This window comes from Loxodonta africana, chromosome X (assembly GCF_030014295.1).
Source record: "Loxodonta africana isolate mLoxAfr1 chromosome X, mLoxAfr1.hap2, whole genome shotgun sequence".
NCBI lineage: Eukaryota > Metazoa > Chordata > Mammalia > Proboscidea > Elephantidae > Loxodonta > Loxodonta africana.
The window spans coordinates 47,468,014-47,484,528 of NC_087369.1; the positions used below are offsets into that span (position 1 = coordinate 47,468,014).

The 16,515-nt window shown below is 37.9% G+C and overlaps 1 protein-coding gene across 8 annotated transcripts in view; it reads right to left on the minus strand.

Annotated features, from left to right (window-relative positions):
- CASK (calcium/calmodulin dependent serine protein kinase) overlaps nucleotides 1-16,515 on the minus strand; it is a 455,537-nt gene that overhangs the window by 23,459 nt on the left and 415,563 nt on the right. For 2 of the 8 annotated variants that reach the window (XM_010597742.3, XM_023557946.2), the window contains exons 18-21: nucleotides 16,100-16,168; nucleotides 14,619-14,654; nucleotides 12,636-12,832; nucleotides 3,960-4,075 (exon numbers count right to left, since the gene is read on the minus strand). In XM_010597742.3, the coding sequence (XP_010596044.1) occupies nucleotides 3,960-4,075; nucleotides 12,636-12,832; nucleotides 14,619-14,654; nucleotides 16,100-16,168 (418 nt within the window). The remainder of the gene's footprint in view (nucleotides 1-3,959; nucleotides 4,076-12,635; nucleotides 12,833-14,618; nucleotides 14,655-16,099; nucleotides 16,169-16,515) is intronic. The other 6 variants (XM_010597744.3, XM_023557948.2, XM_010597743.3 and 3 more) reach the window with 3 other exon arrangements.

Sequence of the window (16,515 nt, forward strand, 5' to 3'; positions counted from 1 at the left end):
GAACTTATAATGAATGGAGGAGTTGGTTGATGAAATGGAGGAAACCCGAAGAGATAGTGACAGAAAGGAATGCTAAGCCTTGTCAGGCATCATATTCCAGAAAGTGCTGGAAAAAAGCTGGGCATCTTCTTATGACCAGGGAAACTAAAAGAAGTGAGAGCTCACAAGTGATTATTCTTTGGGGGGAGGGAACCCTAAAAATGATATTCTGACTATATCATCACTAATAAGCCTAAACACAAAGTTCTACAAAGAAACTTGAGTGGCTCTGGGAGGACCTTCTAAGAAGCTCAGACTTTCTTTCAAAGGGTACAAAAGGAGAGCCTCATATGCAATGATAAACACTGACACGTAGAAGGAACAAACCCTTAAGCATGATGAATGAGGAACACTCTGATGCCCAGGAAGACCATTGCTTAGGAAAATGTTGAAGATAACAAAAAAGTAGTGGTGGTTCCCTCTTACCCTCCTTTGTTAGTTCTAAGTTTACAAAAACTTAGATAGGTCCATGGTTTGGGATAGGAGGTGTAATGTCAAACGACAATAGAGAGAAAGCAATCCTATTCTACCTCTATCAGGCTCCTGCCTTCTATATCAAAGGAATACCCTTCAAATTTGACAGGCATTACACGTGTGGTGTGATGGACTGCTTTTGTGTAGGCTTTCTTGCCATGATCTTATAACTCCCACCCAGTCACTTGCAAATAGGGTAACTGTGGCCCATCAAGGGGATTGGTCATTTTTGCCATCCCGCTGGCTTAAAAGAGAGCCAATTCCAGAGCAGAGAAAGGATCCCAACACTACCAAGGAGGGAGAGCCAAGAGTGGAGTGTGTCCTTTGGAGCCAGGATCCCTGCACTGAGAAGCTTGGAACTAGGAGACAGAGAGAGAAAAAGAGAGAGAGCGAGAGCTGAGCAAGAAGCGGCGGCAGAGAAACGGCAGCAGGAGAGACTCACAAGAGACATACCATGGGCTTCTTGGCCCACAGAGTGAGAAAGCGGAGTGCCTTTGGGCCGAGGCTTACTAACGGAGTGGGGTGCCTCTGGGCACTTACTGGCACAGATTTAAAAAAAATTTTGTAACACTTGCCTGAGCAGGGTAGAGGCTGAGAGACTAAAAGAGCTTTATAATACTTGCCTGAGCAGGGCAGAAGGTGAGGGGCCAGAGAGGGGTGTGCCTGTGAGCATGGCTGAGAAGAGGTTGTCCTGATGGAAGAACTGTATCCTGAGGGTTCCTCAACCTGAACCCGTTACTTCCCTAATAAACCCCATAATCATGAGTACGGCCTGTGAGTTCTGTGTGGCCACTGCAAAGAACTATTGACTTCAGCAGAGAGTTAAGACAGTGCCGTGGGGGGGATGGTTGGTGTCAGAATTGATAAAGATGGCTGAGAGAGGAAGCAGGTCTGACCTCCTCCTCACAGGAATCGGCCTTGGGCTGTTGATCTTCATTCTCTTTCCCTCTTGTGAAGTTAGAAGAGGTCAGACTCAGTCCCTGCGCCGGTTTTTTTTTTTTTTTTTTTTACAACATTTAACAGAGAGCTAAACTCTGTGATGAGGAAGAATAAAAGAGTATTTGGTTTCATTAAATGATACCCACTTGTCAGACCCAGTAATGAAAGAACCTTAAAATCACTGAATTTTAGAATTAGAAAAGAATTCTAGCATTTAGAATTAGCATTCTCTCCTTTTGAGGCTCACAGGAGCTAAGAGATTTGTCCAAGTTGGGTGGTTACTCAGGTGTCCTAATTCCTTGTTCTATCTCAAGTTGCCTATTAAGCTTACAGGTGTGTTTGCAGGACCACTGTGCACCATCTATTATGAATCAGAGACAGTGGGAACAATGTAAGAACATCAGTGATGCCCTGACTGTCGAAGAATGGAAAAAGTAAGCTTTGGAAAATATTGGCCACCAAATTGGATGCGGATTCTCTGGCAAATTCTTAAATGAATGATTCAATTGATTCTTTGCGAGCATTTAGAGTGTTCTAGCTTTTCAGTCCATTAGCTCCTTATTTTTTCTCAGGACTGAATTAAAAAATATTGGCAAATTATATACTTTTGTCTACATGTCCCCCATTAGTAGAGTACATAAAACGAACGATGAATTGACAGCCTTAACCAGCCATTTCTTTGCTTTTGTATGTTCTACTTAATTTTAATGTCATCTACATCGATGGCACTGGGTCTGGGTTCCATCTATATGGAAACCCTGGTGGCGTAGTAGCTAAGTGCTACAGCTGCTAACCAAAAGGTTGGCAGTTTGAGTTCGCCAGGTGCTCCTTGGAAACTCTATGGGGCAGTTCTACTCTGTCTTATAGGGTCGCTATGAGTCGGAATCGACACGACGGCAGTGGGTTTGGTTTTTTTTTTTGTTTATATCTATATATCATTTAAAGTTGTTTAAAAAAAATACAAGGCTATAGATATATATACACATACATATGTATGTATGTATACGTATATCAACACATCTCCTTGTGAGCCTGTATGTATATATGTATGTATATGTATATCAACACATCTCCTTGTGAGCCTGTTAAGACTGTTAGAAGTTGATCGAAATTAAGGCAACTAAGGAGACTCAGCAATAACCACTGACATTTTGTGTTAAGAAACATTTTGCTAGCACTACAGTGAATTTCTTCAAATAGTACTACTTGAGCATTTAAAATTAATAGTTGCTAAATTGTGTTTAACTAGTCTGCTTTAAATATTTTTCCCTTTGTAAAACTAAAAAAGCCATTATGATACTAGCGCTCTGTAGTAGCACATAATTGAAATGATACTTTTTTTGGAAATAAAAACATGGCATGATGTAGCTAATGTGAAGGGGAAGATTCCTCATCTAAGGGGACTATTTTAAATTAACCCATGTGGCCATTCACATTCATTATACATTATTCAGTATTTCGAAAACATTTACTTTTAATCTCTGATAAAGAAATGAACAATTCAGAGTTTCTAAATAAATTTCCTAGTGAATCTTAATGTGTTACAACATTCTACAGAAAAAAGTACATTTCATAGAATTTGTTGCAGTGAGTATGTGCTTGATTTTTATTGCTGCATATTGGATCTTTGGTGTTATTTCTAAAACCTTGGGAACTAATCTAATGCCAATGTCAGGGCTTTTAAGTCCTCAGAAAAAGTTCCTTTTTTTCACAGTAAGAAGTTATTGAAAATCAATCCCACTTTGTATATCACCATGCATTTTCTTTTAGCTTAAGCTACATCTTGTGAGTCTTCTGGGGATCCAAATACAATGACAGATCTGCTTTTTTGGTATTCATTTCAGTTTTTAACATAACAAGTGGATATTTTGACTTCAGATGAACAGTCTTCCATATAGACAAACATACCATGTAGGCAAGCCCAAGAGAATGTTCTTGGTCTTTTAGGAGCTAGGAAATACCGTGAAGACTAGGAGACTAGTCACAAAAACTGAGCAAACCAAGTTAGTATCCATGTCATCTGTGCTCTTTCAAATCAACCCCTGAATCATTTGCAACACAGCTCTCTATTAAGAGTGCACCCTTCTACTTAGATATGTATCACAGAGCCACATCCAAAGGCTAGAGAGGAGCCAGGAGAGAAGGGAGCTGTTCAAGATCAATTCAAAACACGGAGGTAAGAATCCTGGTAATTCAACAAACTCTCAAGTTCTCATTTCTCAGGGGAGGATTTAATGTGTTGAGTTCCATTAGTTCCAGAGGATACTAATACTTCAAAACAGTATTTTTCTTTCTATAAAATATAATTCTGCACAATATCTAGCAAATAACCAATATATTAACAATAAGGAGGGAGAGGTTTCTTAAAAAAGCTTTTGCGGCTGATGAAGATCTCATATGGTGGAACTTCTGGATAGAGAGCCCTGAAGACTGAATTGAAATGTTACATCTATTTAGGTTTTTGAGATATTTAACCTGGCCGCAGTAAAAGTTGTACTTTTTCCTACCTGCATTGTGCTTTGCCAGATATTTATCTTTGTACTGCTTCTTTTTCTTGCCAAACCAGGTACAGCTGGCCTGCTGCTCCTGCTTGGTCTTCTCCATGGCAATGCAAGCTACTCGCCTAACACACACGCACACACACAAAATAATAATAAAAAAGTAAGGTATAGCTTTGTGTTGATAAAAGAAAAAAATCATTCATTTGAAGAGTTTACATGAACCAGCATGAACATACTCATCACAAACTTTTCAAATTATTCTGATAAAGGTTGTTCTTTGGCTCTCATGACAATTTCGTAGAAATGTTTTGAGAACATAAAGAGATCCATTGCTGTCAAGTCGATTCCAACTTATATTGACTCTGTAGGAAAGAGTAGAACTGCCCTGTAGGGTATCCAAGGGGTGGGTGGTGGATTCGAACTGCTGACCTTTTGGTTAGGAGCTGTAGCTCTTAACCACTGCACCACCAGAGTTCCTTTAAGAACACAGGCTTATATTAAAATGACATTGTATTCCTTGAGCATACACTAAGCAATCATGAGGATTAGAAGCCTAAACATATGGCTGTTAAGATACACTGGAATGAGCACAGGATTTTGAATCAAGACAAACCTCGTTTGAATCCTAGTTCCATCACTCAATAGCTTTTATTGAACGCTTATTGTCAGCACTTTTCTAGGACCTTAACATGTATTAACTCATTTAATCTTTCTAACAACACATGAAATCAGGCCACCATTTTACACATGAGGGGCTAAATTTTAAGTCCAAAATCACACAGCCAATAAGTGGGAGAGTGGAGACAGTATGGCACCAGAGCCCTTAGCTATTACACTATATTGGCAAGCTCCTGAACCTCTCCGAGCCTCTCGTATGGCTGTTGTAAAGGATTAGAATAAAAATGTAAATAATGACCCTAGCACAGTCCCAGGCATACAGTAGATGCTTAATAAATGGTGATTCTAGTCTAAGATAGAAAAAAGTATGCTACAATTACATCCATAGTTACAATCACAATCAGATAATTATAATTTTGTTCTACTCGATTATAGTATTCTGCATCTGTAACGTATGTGCAGATGTTAAAAAGTTGTTCTCTCAGCTTTAGTCTAGTCAAACATTGCATTTTAGGATACTGTATCACAGCAAGTTTTGCTTACTAATGGTTTGCCTGTGGACCAACCAGAGGGTCCCTGAGTGATCCACACATAACGAGAGCCCCAAATTGCCACTAGAATGCTGAACAATGCTATTGTAAACGCCGAATTATTTTAGAAGGAGGTTATACTGCTTTACACTCCCATCAGCAGTATATGACGGTTCCTAATGTTCGGCTTCCTTGGTCAACAATTGGTATTATTAACCTTTAATTTCAGCCATCATAGTGAGTAAGTAATGCAATTTCATTCCACTTTTAGTTTGCATTTTACTGATTACTAATGAAATTGAACAAACTTTCTTATGATTATTGGCCATTAAGTTTTCTATATTATAAAGTGCCTGTTCAAGTCTTTTGACCATTTTTGTATTCAGTTGTCTGTCTTTTTCACACTGATCCTTTATATAGTCTAGTACTACATCTTTGTTAGTAATGTGTGTTGCAGATATCTTCTTCCACTGTCTTGCCTTTTTACTCTCTTTATGGAGTATTTTGGTGAACATAAGTTATTACTTTTAATTTAGTCAACATTATCAATCTTTTCCTTCATGGGAATTATTTTTACTATCTTGTTTAAGGAATCCCTCTCTGCCCTTGAAGAAGTCCTCCAATATTAACTTCCCAAGGGTTTACAATTTTGTCTTTTACATTTGGTTTTTAATACACTGGAACTGATTTTTGCATATGGTGTAAAGGAGGGGTCCAATTTCTCCCCGCCCCCCCACCAATCAATGGATACCAATTGTCTGGCATGATCTAGTGAAAAGCTCATCCATTTCCCACTGCTGTGTACTACTATTTCTGTAATACATCAAGTGTCCATTTACAGGAAAGTTTCTAGGTTCGCTATTTTGTTCCACTGGTCTATTTGAGCATCTCTGTACTCGTACCTTATTATCCTGGTTACTACAAGTTTCCATATCTGGTGGAACAATTATAATTTTGTTTTATTTGATTACAGTATTCAGCATCTGTAATGTATGTTCTTCTAGAAGAGTATCTTGGCTATTCCTGATCCTGTGCATTTCCACGTAAAATTCAAAGTTAGCTCATCAATTAAAAAAAAAAAAAACTGTTGGGGTTTTGGCTGGAATTACATTGAATCTATGAACGAGTCTGGGAGGAACAGGCATCCTTATAATATTGAGTCTTCCAGGCGATGAATACAGTATCTCTCTCCATTTATTTAGATCTTCTTTAATATACTGTAATAAATTTTATAACTTATCATGTAAATGTCTCAAACATCTTTGTTAGATTTGTTTCTAGGTTGTCGATTTTTAAAAATGATATTGCAAATGGTATTTAAAAAATTTTTTTAAATATTGAAAATTTCAAACACTTATAAGAGTGGAAAATAGTGTAAACCCATTGCTGTTGAGTCGATTCCAACTCATAGCAACCCTATAGTACAGAGTAGAGCGGCCCCATAGGGTTTCCAAGGACTAGCTGGTGGATTCAAACTACTGACCTTTTGGTTAGCAGCTGTAGCTCTTAACCACTTCACCGCCAGGGCTCCAGAAAATAGTATAATGAACCCCAAATACCTACAACACAGCTTCATCAATCACTAACTCATGGCTTATTTTTTATTATTTACACCCTCCCCAACCGTTCGTTTACTTTGAAACGAATCCAAGGTATCATATTATCTCCTCCTTCAATATTCTCAAGTTTCTTTCAAATCTGTAGGTTCCCTTGCTTTCCCTCTCTCTTTTTTGTTTTCTTGCAATTTATTTCTTGCAGAAACTGTCCTGTAGTTTCTGAGTCTGGGCTTTTCTAATTGCACCCCTGTGGTGTCTTTAGTATGTCCCTCTGTCCTTTGCATTTCTTCCAAATAGGTGATATTATCCAGAGGCCTAACCAAATTCAGGTTCTTTTCTTTTTGCAAGAATACTTTATAGTATCATCGTGTTGCAGGTGGTGCTGCGTATGATATCTTTTACAATTTTTATCTTCTAACTGTTGCTGGTAAATGGAAATATAATTAATTTTTGTATAGTGATTCTGCATCAACAACCTTGGTGAAATCTCTTATTAATTCTATTTATCTACAGATTCCTCTGAATTTCTACACACAAAATCATATCACCTGCAAAATTTTTTTCCTTTCCGATAATGTTAGCTGTAGGTTTGTCGTAGATGCCCTCTATCAAGTTAAGGAAGCTCCCTCCATTTGTAGTTTGTGAGAGTTTTAATTATGATTGGATGTCAAGTATTATCAAATGCTTTTTATGCATCTATTGATATGACCAGGAGTCTGTGGGTAGAGCAAATGGTTAAGCGCTTGACACTAGCTGAAAAGTTGGCAGTTCAAACCCACCCAGAGGCATCTGGGAAGACAGGCCTGGCGATCTGCTTCTGAAAGGTTACAGCCTTGAAAACTCTATGGAGCAGTTTTACTCTGCACACACGGGCTAGCTAAGAGTTGGAACTGACTTGATAGCAACTAACAATAACCATTGATACGATCATGCGGATTTTCTTCTTTAGACTCTTAACGTGGTGGATCATGTGGAGTGATTTTCCAAAGTCAAACCCTAATGGCTCATAGTGTATTATCCTTTTTATATATTGGTGGATTCCACTTGCTGATATTTTGCTGAGGATTTCCACATCTACGCTCACGAGGACTACTGATCTGTAGTTTCCTTTTCCTGAACTGTACATATTTAATTTTGGTTTCAGGGTAATGCTGGCATCATAAGTTCAGGAGTATTCTCTCCTATTTTCTTGAAGAGATTGTCCTCCATGTCTCTTACCGTCTCTTGTTCGTTGAGGTTTTATTTTACTTTGCTTTGGGGATTCCTCTGGTACAAGCCAATATGTGCTATTAGGCATAACTACAGCTTCTATGAGGCATAAGATCTTTGGAAACATGAGCAGAATTGAGGAATTTTTGACAGGTTAAAAGAGACAAAATCCCAACCTTGTAATGTTATAGTGTAAAGTGTATCTTATAGTAAATGTTTCTAAGCTTAATATATAAATATGTATACATCCCATGAAAACATTACTACAATCAAATTAACAAACATTTCTAACATCCACAGAATTTCCTTGTGCTCCTCTGAAATGCCCCCTCCCTCAATCCCCGTCCCTATGTAACCACTGTCACTATAGATTAGTTTTAATTTTCTGGAATTTTATATAAATGGGATCATACAGCTTGTTTTCTTTTTTTGCCTAGCTTCTTTCACTCAGTATAATGATCTTGAGATTCATCCATATTGTTGCATGTATCAGTAGTTCAATCCTTTTTATTGCTGAGTAGCAACAGATTCCACAGTATGGATAGACCATAATTCACCCATTAACCTATTGATGAACCTTTGCAGTTTCCAGGCTTTGACCATTACAAATAATGCTGCTTTGAACATCCATGTACAAGTTTTTGAGTGGATATATGTCTTTGTTTCTCTTGGGTAAATACCTAGGATTGGAATGTCTGGATTGTATGATAGGTGTATGTGTAACTTTTTAAGAAACTGCCAAACTGTCTTCCAAACCAGTTGTACCATTATACATTCTGACCAGAAGTGTTGAGAGTTCCAGTTAGTCCACATCCTTGCCAACCTTTGATATGGTCTGCCTTTTTACTTTTAGCCTTTCTAATAGAAAGGTGTGTAAGGAGCCCTGGTGGCACAGCAGTTAAGCACTCGGCTGCTAACCAAAAGGTTGGTGGTTCAAACCTACCAGCTGCTCCTTAGGAGAAAGTTGTGGCAGTCTGCTCCCGTAAAGATTACAGCCTTGGAAACACTATTGGGGAAGTTCTACTCTGTCCTATAGGGTCACTATGAGTCAGATTTGACTCAGCAGCTATGGGTTTTTAACAGGTGTGTAGCCATTGAGTTTTTTTTTTTAATCTTTGTTGTGTTTTAAGCGAAAGTTTACAAATCAAGTCAGTCTCTCACACAAAAACTTACATACACCTTGCTACACCCTCCCAATTGCTCTCCCCCTAATGATACAGCCTGCTCCCTCCCTCCACTCTCTCTTTTCCTGTCTATTCTGCCAGCTTCTAACCCCCTCTACTCTCTCACCTTCCCTCCAGACAGAAGATGCCAACACAGTCTCAAGTGTTCACCTGGTCCAAGAAGCTCACTCCTCACCAGCATCCCTCTCCAACCCATTGTCCAGTCCAATCCCTGTCTGAAGAAGTTGGCTTCAGGAATGGTTCCTGTCCTTGGCCACCAGAAGGTCTGGGGGCCATGACCACCAGGGTTCTTCTAGTCTCAGTCAGACCATTAAGTCTGGTCTTTTTACGAGAATTTGGGGTCTGCATCCCACTGCTCTCCTGCTCCCTTAGGGGTTCTCTGGCCGTTGAGTTTTTAATTTTGTTACTGCACTATTTTTCTTGTTTCTGGAAGTTTCTTTTGGCTCTTTTTCAAGTCTGCCATGTCATTTTTTGAAAGTCTCCTGTTCCCTGAAGATATTCTTCAAACTTATTATCTGTTTTTTTAAACCTAGTAAGCACAGTTGTTTAAAAACCTTTGTCTCCTAATTCCAATGTCTAAAGTGGGTTTGGGTTTATTTCTACTGTCATTTCTGTCAGGTCTTAATAATGCTACTTTGTTTCCTTATGTGTCTGGTTATTTTGACTCTTGCTGGTTGCTGTCCTTGAAAATGTTTACACGGAGGTTAGGATGAGGTCTAGGATTAGGCCTAGGACAAAAGGGTCATTCAGAGACTTTCTTTTTGCTTATAGCAGATATCGGGAACCATTAGTACAGGGGAAACTTCAAATCAAGTGCATGGTTTGAGGTTACCTGGCTGATCCAGGCTATGTGTATCTGGGTGCAAATCCATTCAAGGTGGATCGGTGGCCACAATGTTATCAGAGGTTTATTCTCCTTTTACTCTTGTGTTTTGCTCTGCTCAGTGACAAGACAACCTTTTCTATAGTCCCCTGGTGCTGAAGGGAGCAGGGGTATGTTTATCTCTTTGCTCTTACAAACAGATACATGGAGGCATAGCCTTTTGCAGCCCTAACAATATGGGGAGGGACTCCTAAAAGATTCCCCAACTTTTACAGGCCTTGGGCCTTAGCCTTGGTTCTCTAGCACCGAAGTGTGCAGTAATGGCAAATGTCCTCATGGCAAAATGGGCCAGCGTGGCACTCCAATATTCTGTTTATTGCTCCAATTAAAGGCTTTCATATAAAAATTAGTTGTCGAATTCCCCAATACCTTTTAAGCTACCCCATGCTTTTTTTTTAAATAATTTTTATTGTGCTTTAAGTGAAAGTTTACAAGTCAAGTCAGTCTGTCACATATAAGTTTATATACACCTTACTACATACTCCCATTTACTCTCCCCCTAATGAGTCAGCCTGCTCCCGCCTTCCAGTCTTTCCTTTCGTGACCATTTTGCCAGTTTTGAACCCTCTGTACCCTCCCATCTCCCCTCTAGACAGGAGATGCCAACACAGTCTCAAGTGTCCACCTGATACAAGTAGCTCACTCCTCATCAGCATCTCTCTCCAACCCATTGTCCAGTCCAATCCATGTCTGATGAGTTGTCTTCGGGAACGGTTCCTGTCCTGGGCCAACAGAAGGTTTGGGGACCATGACCGCCAGGATTCCTCTAGTCTCAGTCAGACCATTAAGTCTGGTCTTTTTATGAGAATTTGGGGTCTGCATCCCACTATTCTCCTGCTCCCTCAGGGGTTTTCTGTTGTGCTCCCTGTCAGGGCAGTCATCAGTTGTGGCTGGGCACCGTCTAGTTCTTCTGGTCTCAGGATGATGTACGTCTCTAGATCATGTGGCCCTTTCTGTTTCTTGGGCTCATAATTATCTACCCCATGCTTTTTAAGGTAATTAAAAGAAAAAAACATTTTCTGCAGTACTTTTCATTTTTTTTTTCAGCAGGAGGATTGATCTAAATAACCTGGTCCACCATTACAGGAAGCAGGGACCAATTTTGCTGTCTTCACTGCCATTTCTTAGGATTCTTTCAGAGGAAACAGAGTTCCTGGTGTCAGTTACACATGATTTATATTATATAGATGTTCTGACTATGGAGAGGAGGTCTGGAATCTATGTAATTATTTTCGATAAATGCTTATAATATGTGACAACATTCAAAAAGACATTTTTAAAATGCCAACACATCAGTAACAACACAACAACAACATAATCAAAGCAACTTAGAAATCGCTTTCCTCCTGTTTATGTCTTAACTGTTTCTTGAACATCAGACTGAAAGACAATGTAAGATACAAGGCTGCTACTTCTTTGTTTGGGCTTGTTTCCTCATGTGTAAAATGATGGCATCTGCGGTCCTCATCAGCTTCAACATTCTACATTTAAGAATATTTATGGGAAACATGGGATAGCTGAACGTTTAGTGAGAAAAATGGGTTCAACAGCAGTTATAAATGTCTATGGACTGGATTTCTTTGGTTTCCATGTCTTTGGTCCCCAAGTAGTTCTGAGGGCATTGGCACAATGCCCAATGGTTATTTTTTGTCACATGAAACAATACGTAGACACTAGACTGCAGTAGATTTCTGTTATGTTGCCAAAGTACTGACAAAGGTAAAACCATCAACATTTTTCAAAACATAGTTCGAGTAAGCAAATTACAACACTAATAGCAGAAATATATTTTACCAAGATATGTAGTAATCTGTGACTCCTAATCTGTCCCCATTCTCCCAGTGAAAAGCAGTGCCTAAAAACCCTGTCTGACTATAACCTGCTTTCAAAACACCAACTTTCTAACAGAAAATGCATTTTTAAATAACTGGTAAGGCAAAGAACAAAAATTCTGACTTCCTTCTTCTCTTAAAAGTGAAACAAATTTTATCTTCAAATACTCTGAGCGACAATGAATCACTTCATTTGAGTTTTTTGCTGGTGGTGGGGTGGAATCTGGCGGTGAGAGCATGGGGAGGGGTAAGCAGAGGATACATTTTAAAAGAATATAGTTCTAATATGGGATCAAACTGACAACAGCAACTCTAAAGATCAGATAGGAACCTTAGGGGCCAGTGAATTTATGTTAATGGAAGGGGAACAACTCAGAAAAGGAGGGTGAGAACGGTTGCACAACTTGAAGAATGTAATCCATGTCACTAAATGGTACATGCAGAAACTGCTGAGTTGGTGTGTTTTGCTATGTGTATTTTCAACAATAACAAAATAAAAATTTTTAAAAAAGAATGCAGTTCTAAAACATTTGAAACAGCAAGTAGGAGTGGAGGACTCTCTTCATAGCTCTGCTAGGCTTCTGTGATGTGACCTGGGACTAACTCAGTGGCTCAGTAACTCAGTTTCTCCCCAGGCCTTCCTTTCCTTATATGTAACTGCGTGATGATCCTGTTACAGTATCTGACTCTAACCAAGAATCTCACTAGGTGCTGAGGATTTAGAATTCTTGGATAACTAATTTGAATTTTGTTTGGCAGGTAAAGCAAGGAATGTATTAAAACAGGTTTTGCACTACAAAAACAATAATATAAAGTTGAAAAATAGATTTCATTTTGATTATTAAAAAAAAAAGAAACAATAAAACGTACCATTCCTGAAGTTCAGGAGAGGGAATGAGACCTGCAGTTCCATTTTTGGAGTTTTCCAGTTTACCCTGCCACCAATTGTGATCATCCTTACTAATAATCTGGATAATGTCACCAACTCTGAATCGAATACCAGCTTCTTTGCAGGGGATAAGGTCATCCTTGGCTGGATCATATTCAAATTGTGCTCTTACATAGATCTATAAAACAGGAGTTTGTAAGAAAGGATCCCAACGTGATATATAAGAAAACAGTTAGGTCTAATAGTTTAATAATCACACACCGATACATACAATACAAACAGAACATCAGATGATGAAGGCAAAAATGATGCATGGAAATACAACACAAAAAAATTTCTACCACTAGAAACAACACACTACCTTTGATGTGTAAAGGTTCAAAATATGTGCTGTTTTTATTTGAAGGGAATGCTTGAGATACATGTTCAATGAAAAATACTTCGTCTCTGCTTTTACTATAACCGAATAGGTTTATAATTATAGAGAAGTATGCTTATCATTTTTAAACCTGCATATATTTAGTTGGTGTTATAGATGAGTTGTCACGACCATGTGGCAGCCGTTAAGCCATTAATATTAGCATTCAGGGTAGGTTTTAACCCTAAAGCAGCACATGATATAAAAACAGCAAGACCACTGGGTTGGTATCTTGCTGTAAAATGCCTACATGACAAAAAGGACTTAAGCTTTTTATGTTTAGTATTTTCCTCTTCTAAGAGAAGAAAAATAAATTGGAATTCTAGCTTTGCCAATGTAACACTTGAAAATTAGTACAAGGTTCTGAGATATACACAGTTCAAGGCTCTGAGTTTATGGTATGTGAATTGACTTAGTAAATATTATAAAAAGAAATAGATTAGCTTCTAAGAGATTATTGTATGGCAGCATTTTTATGAATAACTGGATTTCTAAGTGCTTTAATAAGGTACTGAGATATTCAAACTTACATCAGTTATGAAGAGTCTTGACTAAACTATGGATGAATTCTATCAGGTGTTAATTGATGTAAATCCTACTCCAAATCTGAGTATTTTTTAAAACCGCATTTCAAGAAAACAAAAATCCCGTGAGAATTTTATCTCTTGAAATTAAATTTGAATATTAATGTTTAAGTCACTGTAAAACCAACCTGAAGGCTTTGGAATCACTGCATGATTTTTCTGTTTAAATTTATTTTCAGGAATCCAGCCTGTAAAATTAGCCAGTTTCTGCATTTACACCTAAAATCCGTACTTTTAAAGTGCTGGCAATTTGAAAGTCACTTGCTAGTGTTGGGCACCACTTAACTTTTCAGGTGTGAGCTAACACAGGCACCCATCCATTGCTGTCGAGTCGATTCCAACTCATAGTGACCCTATGGGACAGAGTAGAACTACCCCATACAGTTTCCAAGAAGTGCCTGGTGGATGTGAATTGCTGACCTTTTGCTTAGCAGCCGTAGCTCTTAACCACTGCACCACCAGGGTTTCCAACACAGGCACAGTGGGATGTAAAGCCAGGATATTCATGTACTTTCATTTTTCATGCAAATGCCTTTCAGAAATTTCATACATACAAGTACAAATTTAAGAAAAAGCTCTCAAATTTCAGAAAAGTATTGCTTAAAAATGTTCATCAGCATGTATTTTTTTTGTTATTCTGAGAATTTTAAGAATTTTTGAACCTTTTAAATTTATTTCCACCTCAGAGGCAGGCCTACAAAATCCTCAAAGGCTGAATTCTTAACCATCAACACGAAATTATCAGGTTGAAATTACAATAACCATCACAGCTACAAAGATGTGAGGAAAAACTCTGTATAGAAAATTAGTCATGTATAATGTGTTAAAATGAAATGGTACAAGCTCTCAATGCTCAAATGTTATGGTCCAAAATGCAGACATCACGGGATGGGAAGGGTTAATAAAGGATTGGCTATTAGCGGCTCAGTTTAGAGAAGTTTCTATAGAGGATGTCTATTCACCTGTCGTCCTTTTGGTTGGGTAGTTGATGGCAAGTCCTGTAGAATAAAGCCAACCCAGGAGAAAAATTTTCATTTACTTTTCAAGAGTACAAGATAATTTGTGTGTTCTGTTACAATATGGTTAAAAAAAAATGAGCTAGATTTAAGTTGTAAAGAGATAATATACATTATTTCATTTCTCAGAAATGTTGAGTTATCAAAAACTCAAACCCAGGCCATTTAGCAGCAAGCTGAAGAAAGCAGGTAAGTTGAAGCAGAGAGAAAATGTGTTCTTAAGAAACAACTCAGCATCTTCAACACAAAAGCCACTGCAGGTGAAACAGCCTATGTTGAAAAAAAAAAAAAAAAAACCCAACAAAAAACAACCCTCAAAACGAAAAAGAGTCCTTGCCCTTTTCAACGCAGTCACTGTAACCACTTAGATTTTGAAAAATTCAATGACTATATGGATTTTCACCATCTTAAAAGTATTAAATGTTAACTGTCATAAATGAATTCCTTTTGTAGCCTATTTTGAAGTTCAGTAAAGTCACAGAAAATTTTCTTCCATGGTTTCTTTTCCTGATATACTTAGAATATCATTCCATTTGAGATGATTTCAAAATTATTTAAAAATTTGCCTAATTAAAAAATCGATATATTTTAAAAGGGCAAATTAATAGCCAGGAAAAAAAAAGCTACCACATTATTGGAACTTGCAATAATTTTTACTGGATGATAAACAGCAGTATCAGAAACTTAGAGAAGCTTTTGTTACTCCAAAATATTGCAAACCTGCACCTATAAGTGCTTCCATTTGTTTAAGTAAATTAAAAACAATTTCTTACATGTTGCAAAACGGATAGTTCTAAAAAGACGTAAAATTTCAGGTTTAAGTCCAATATAAAGTACTTTGTGTTAAAGATGTGATAACAGCGTGGCTTAAGTGCAGCTTGAAGCCAGCTCCTTTTGCTTTTCATATCCAGGCAAGGCTTATAATTCACAAAAATATGTGCACGTACCACAATAACAGAGGGCACACCAATTCGTAAACTTAGATAGCGGAAACTAAAACACGTTGCTGATATCACTCAGAATAGAAAACTACAAAGCCCAAGAAAACCCAAATGCCTGCTCTGCAAAATCCTTACATTTATCAAATTAAAAAAAAATTTAGAAATTTTAAACAAATTTCCATTTACATCCTTTGCAGAGGTTAGAACAAAATAATAATTACACTTGTGGGATAGAATAGAAATATTTTTAGAAAGACCAAAGCAGTCTTGAACTACGTTTCTTCGAACTGAACTAATGACAAGGATTTTTAATCAGAAGGAAATGTTGAAAAAGATTTTCCAGGAGTAAACCACATTGTAGCTGTAGTAGCCTTGTATATCAGCAGAAGACAAAATTTCCACTGAACACATATAACTAGAACACTTATGGCAGGTGAGCACCAACAAAATTTTCACACTTGTGCTGTGTGGAGCTAGAGTTCTTACCGAAACAGAATTGTTAGTGCTGCTATGACCATTAGCTGGGGACTGTCTGGAAGTGGAGGGGGAATCTCTCTGAAATAAGACACAAGGTTCATTAACACAGAACACCAGCACAGAAACACAGAGATATTTACATCGACAGTTAGAACCACAGTCTGACAACCGTTTCCTTTGAGGTTTTAGCTGTAAAGGTGCCATACTGACTGACTTGCAGGATTTCACGGAAGTATGAAAACTTTTTTGCAGTTTGAAGACTTGTGTATTACAAGTGATGACCGTATCACGCATTAATTAGTTCCTTCCTGTTGCCAACATTCTATATAACCTTTGCTTTCTTTAAATGAGACCCAGAAGAGTGACTTGATATTACCATCTTATCAACTACCATAAAATGACAGATATTACTACAAAATGATTGT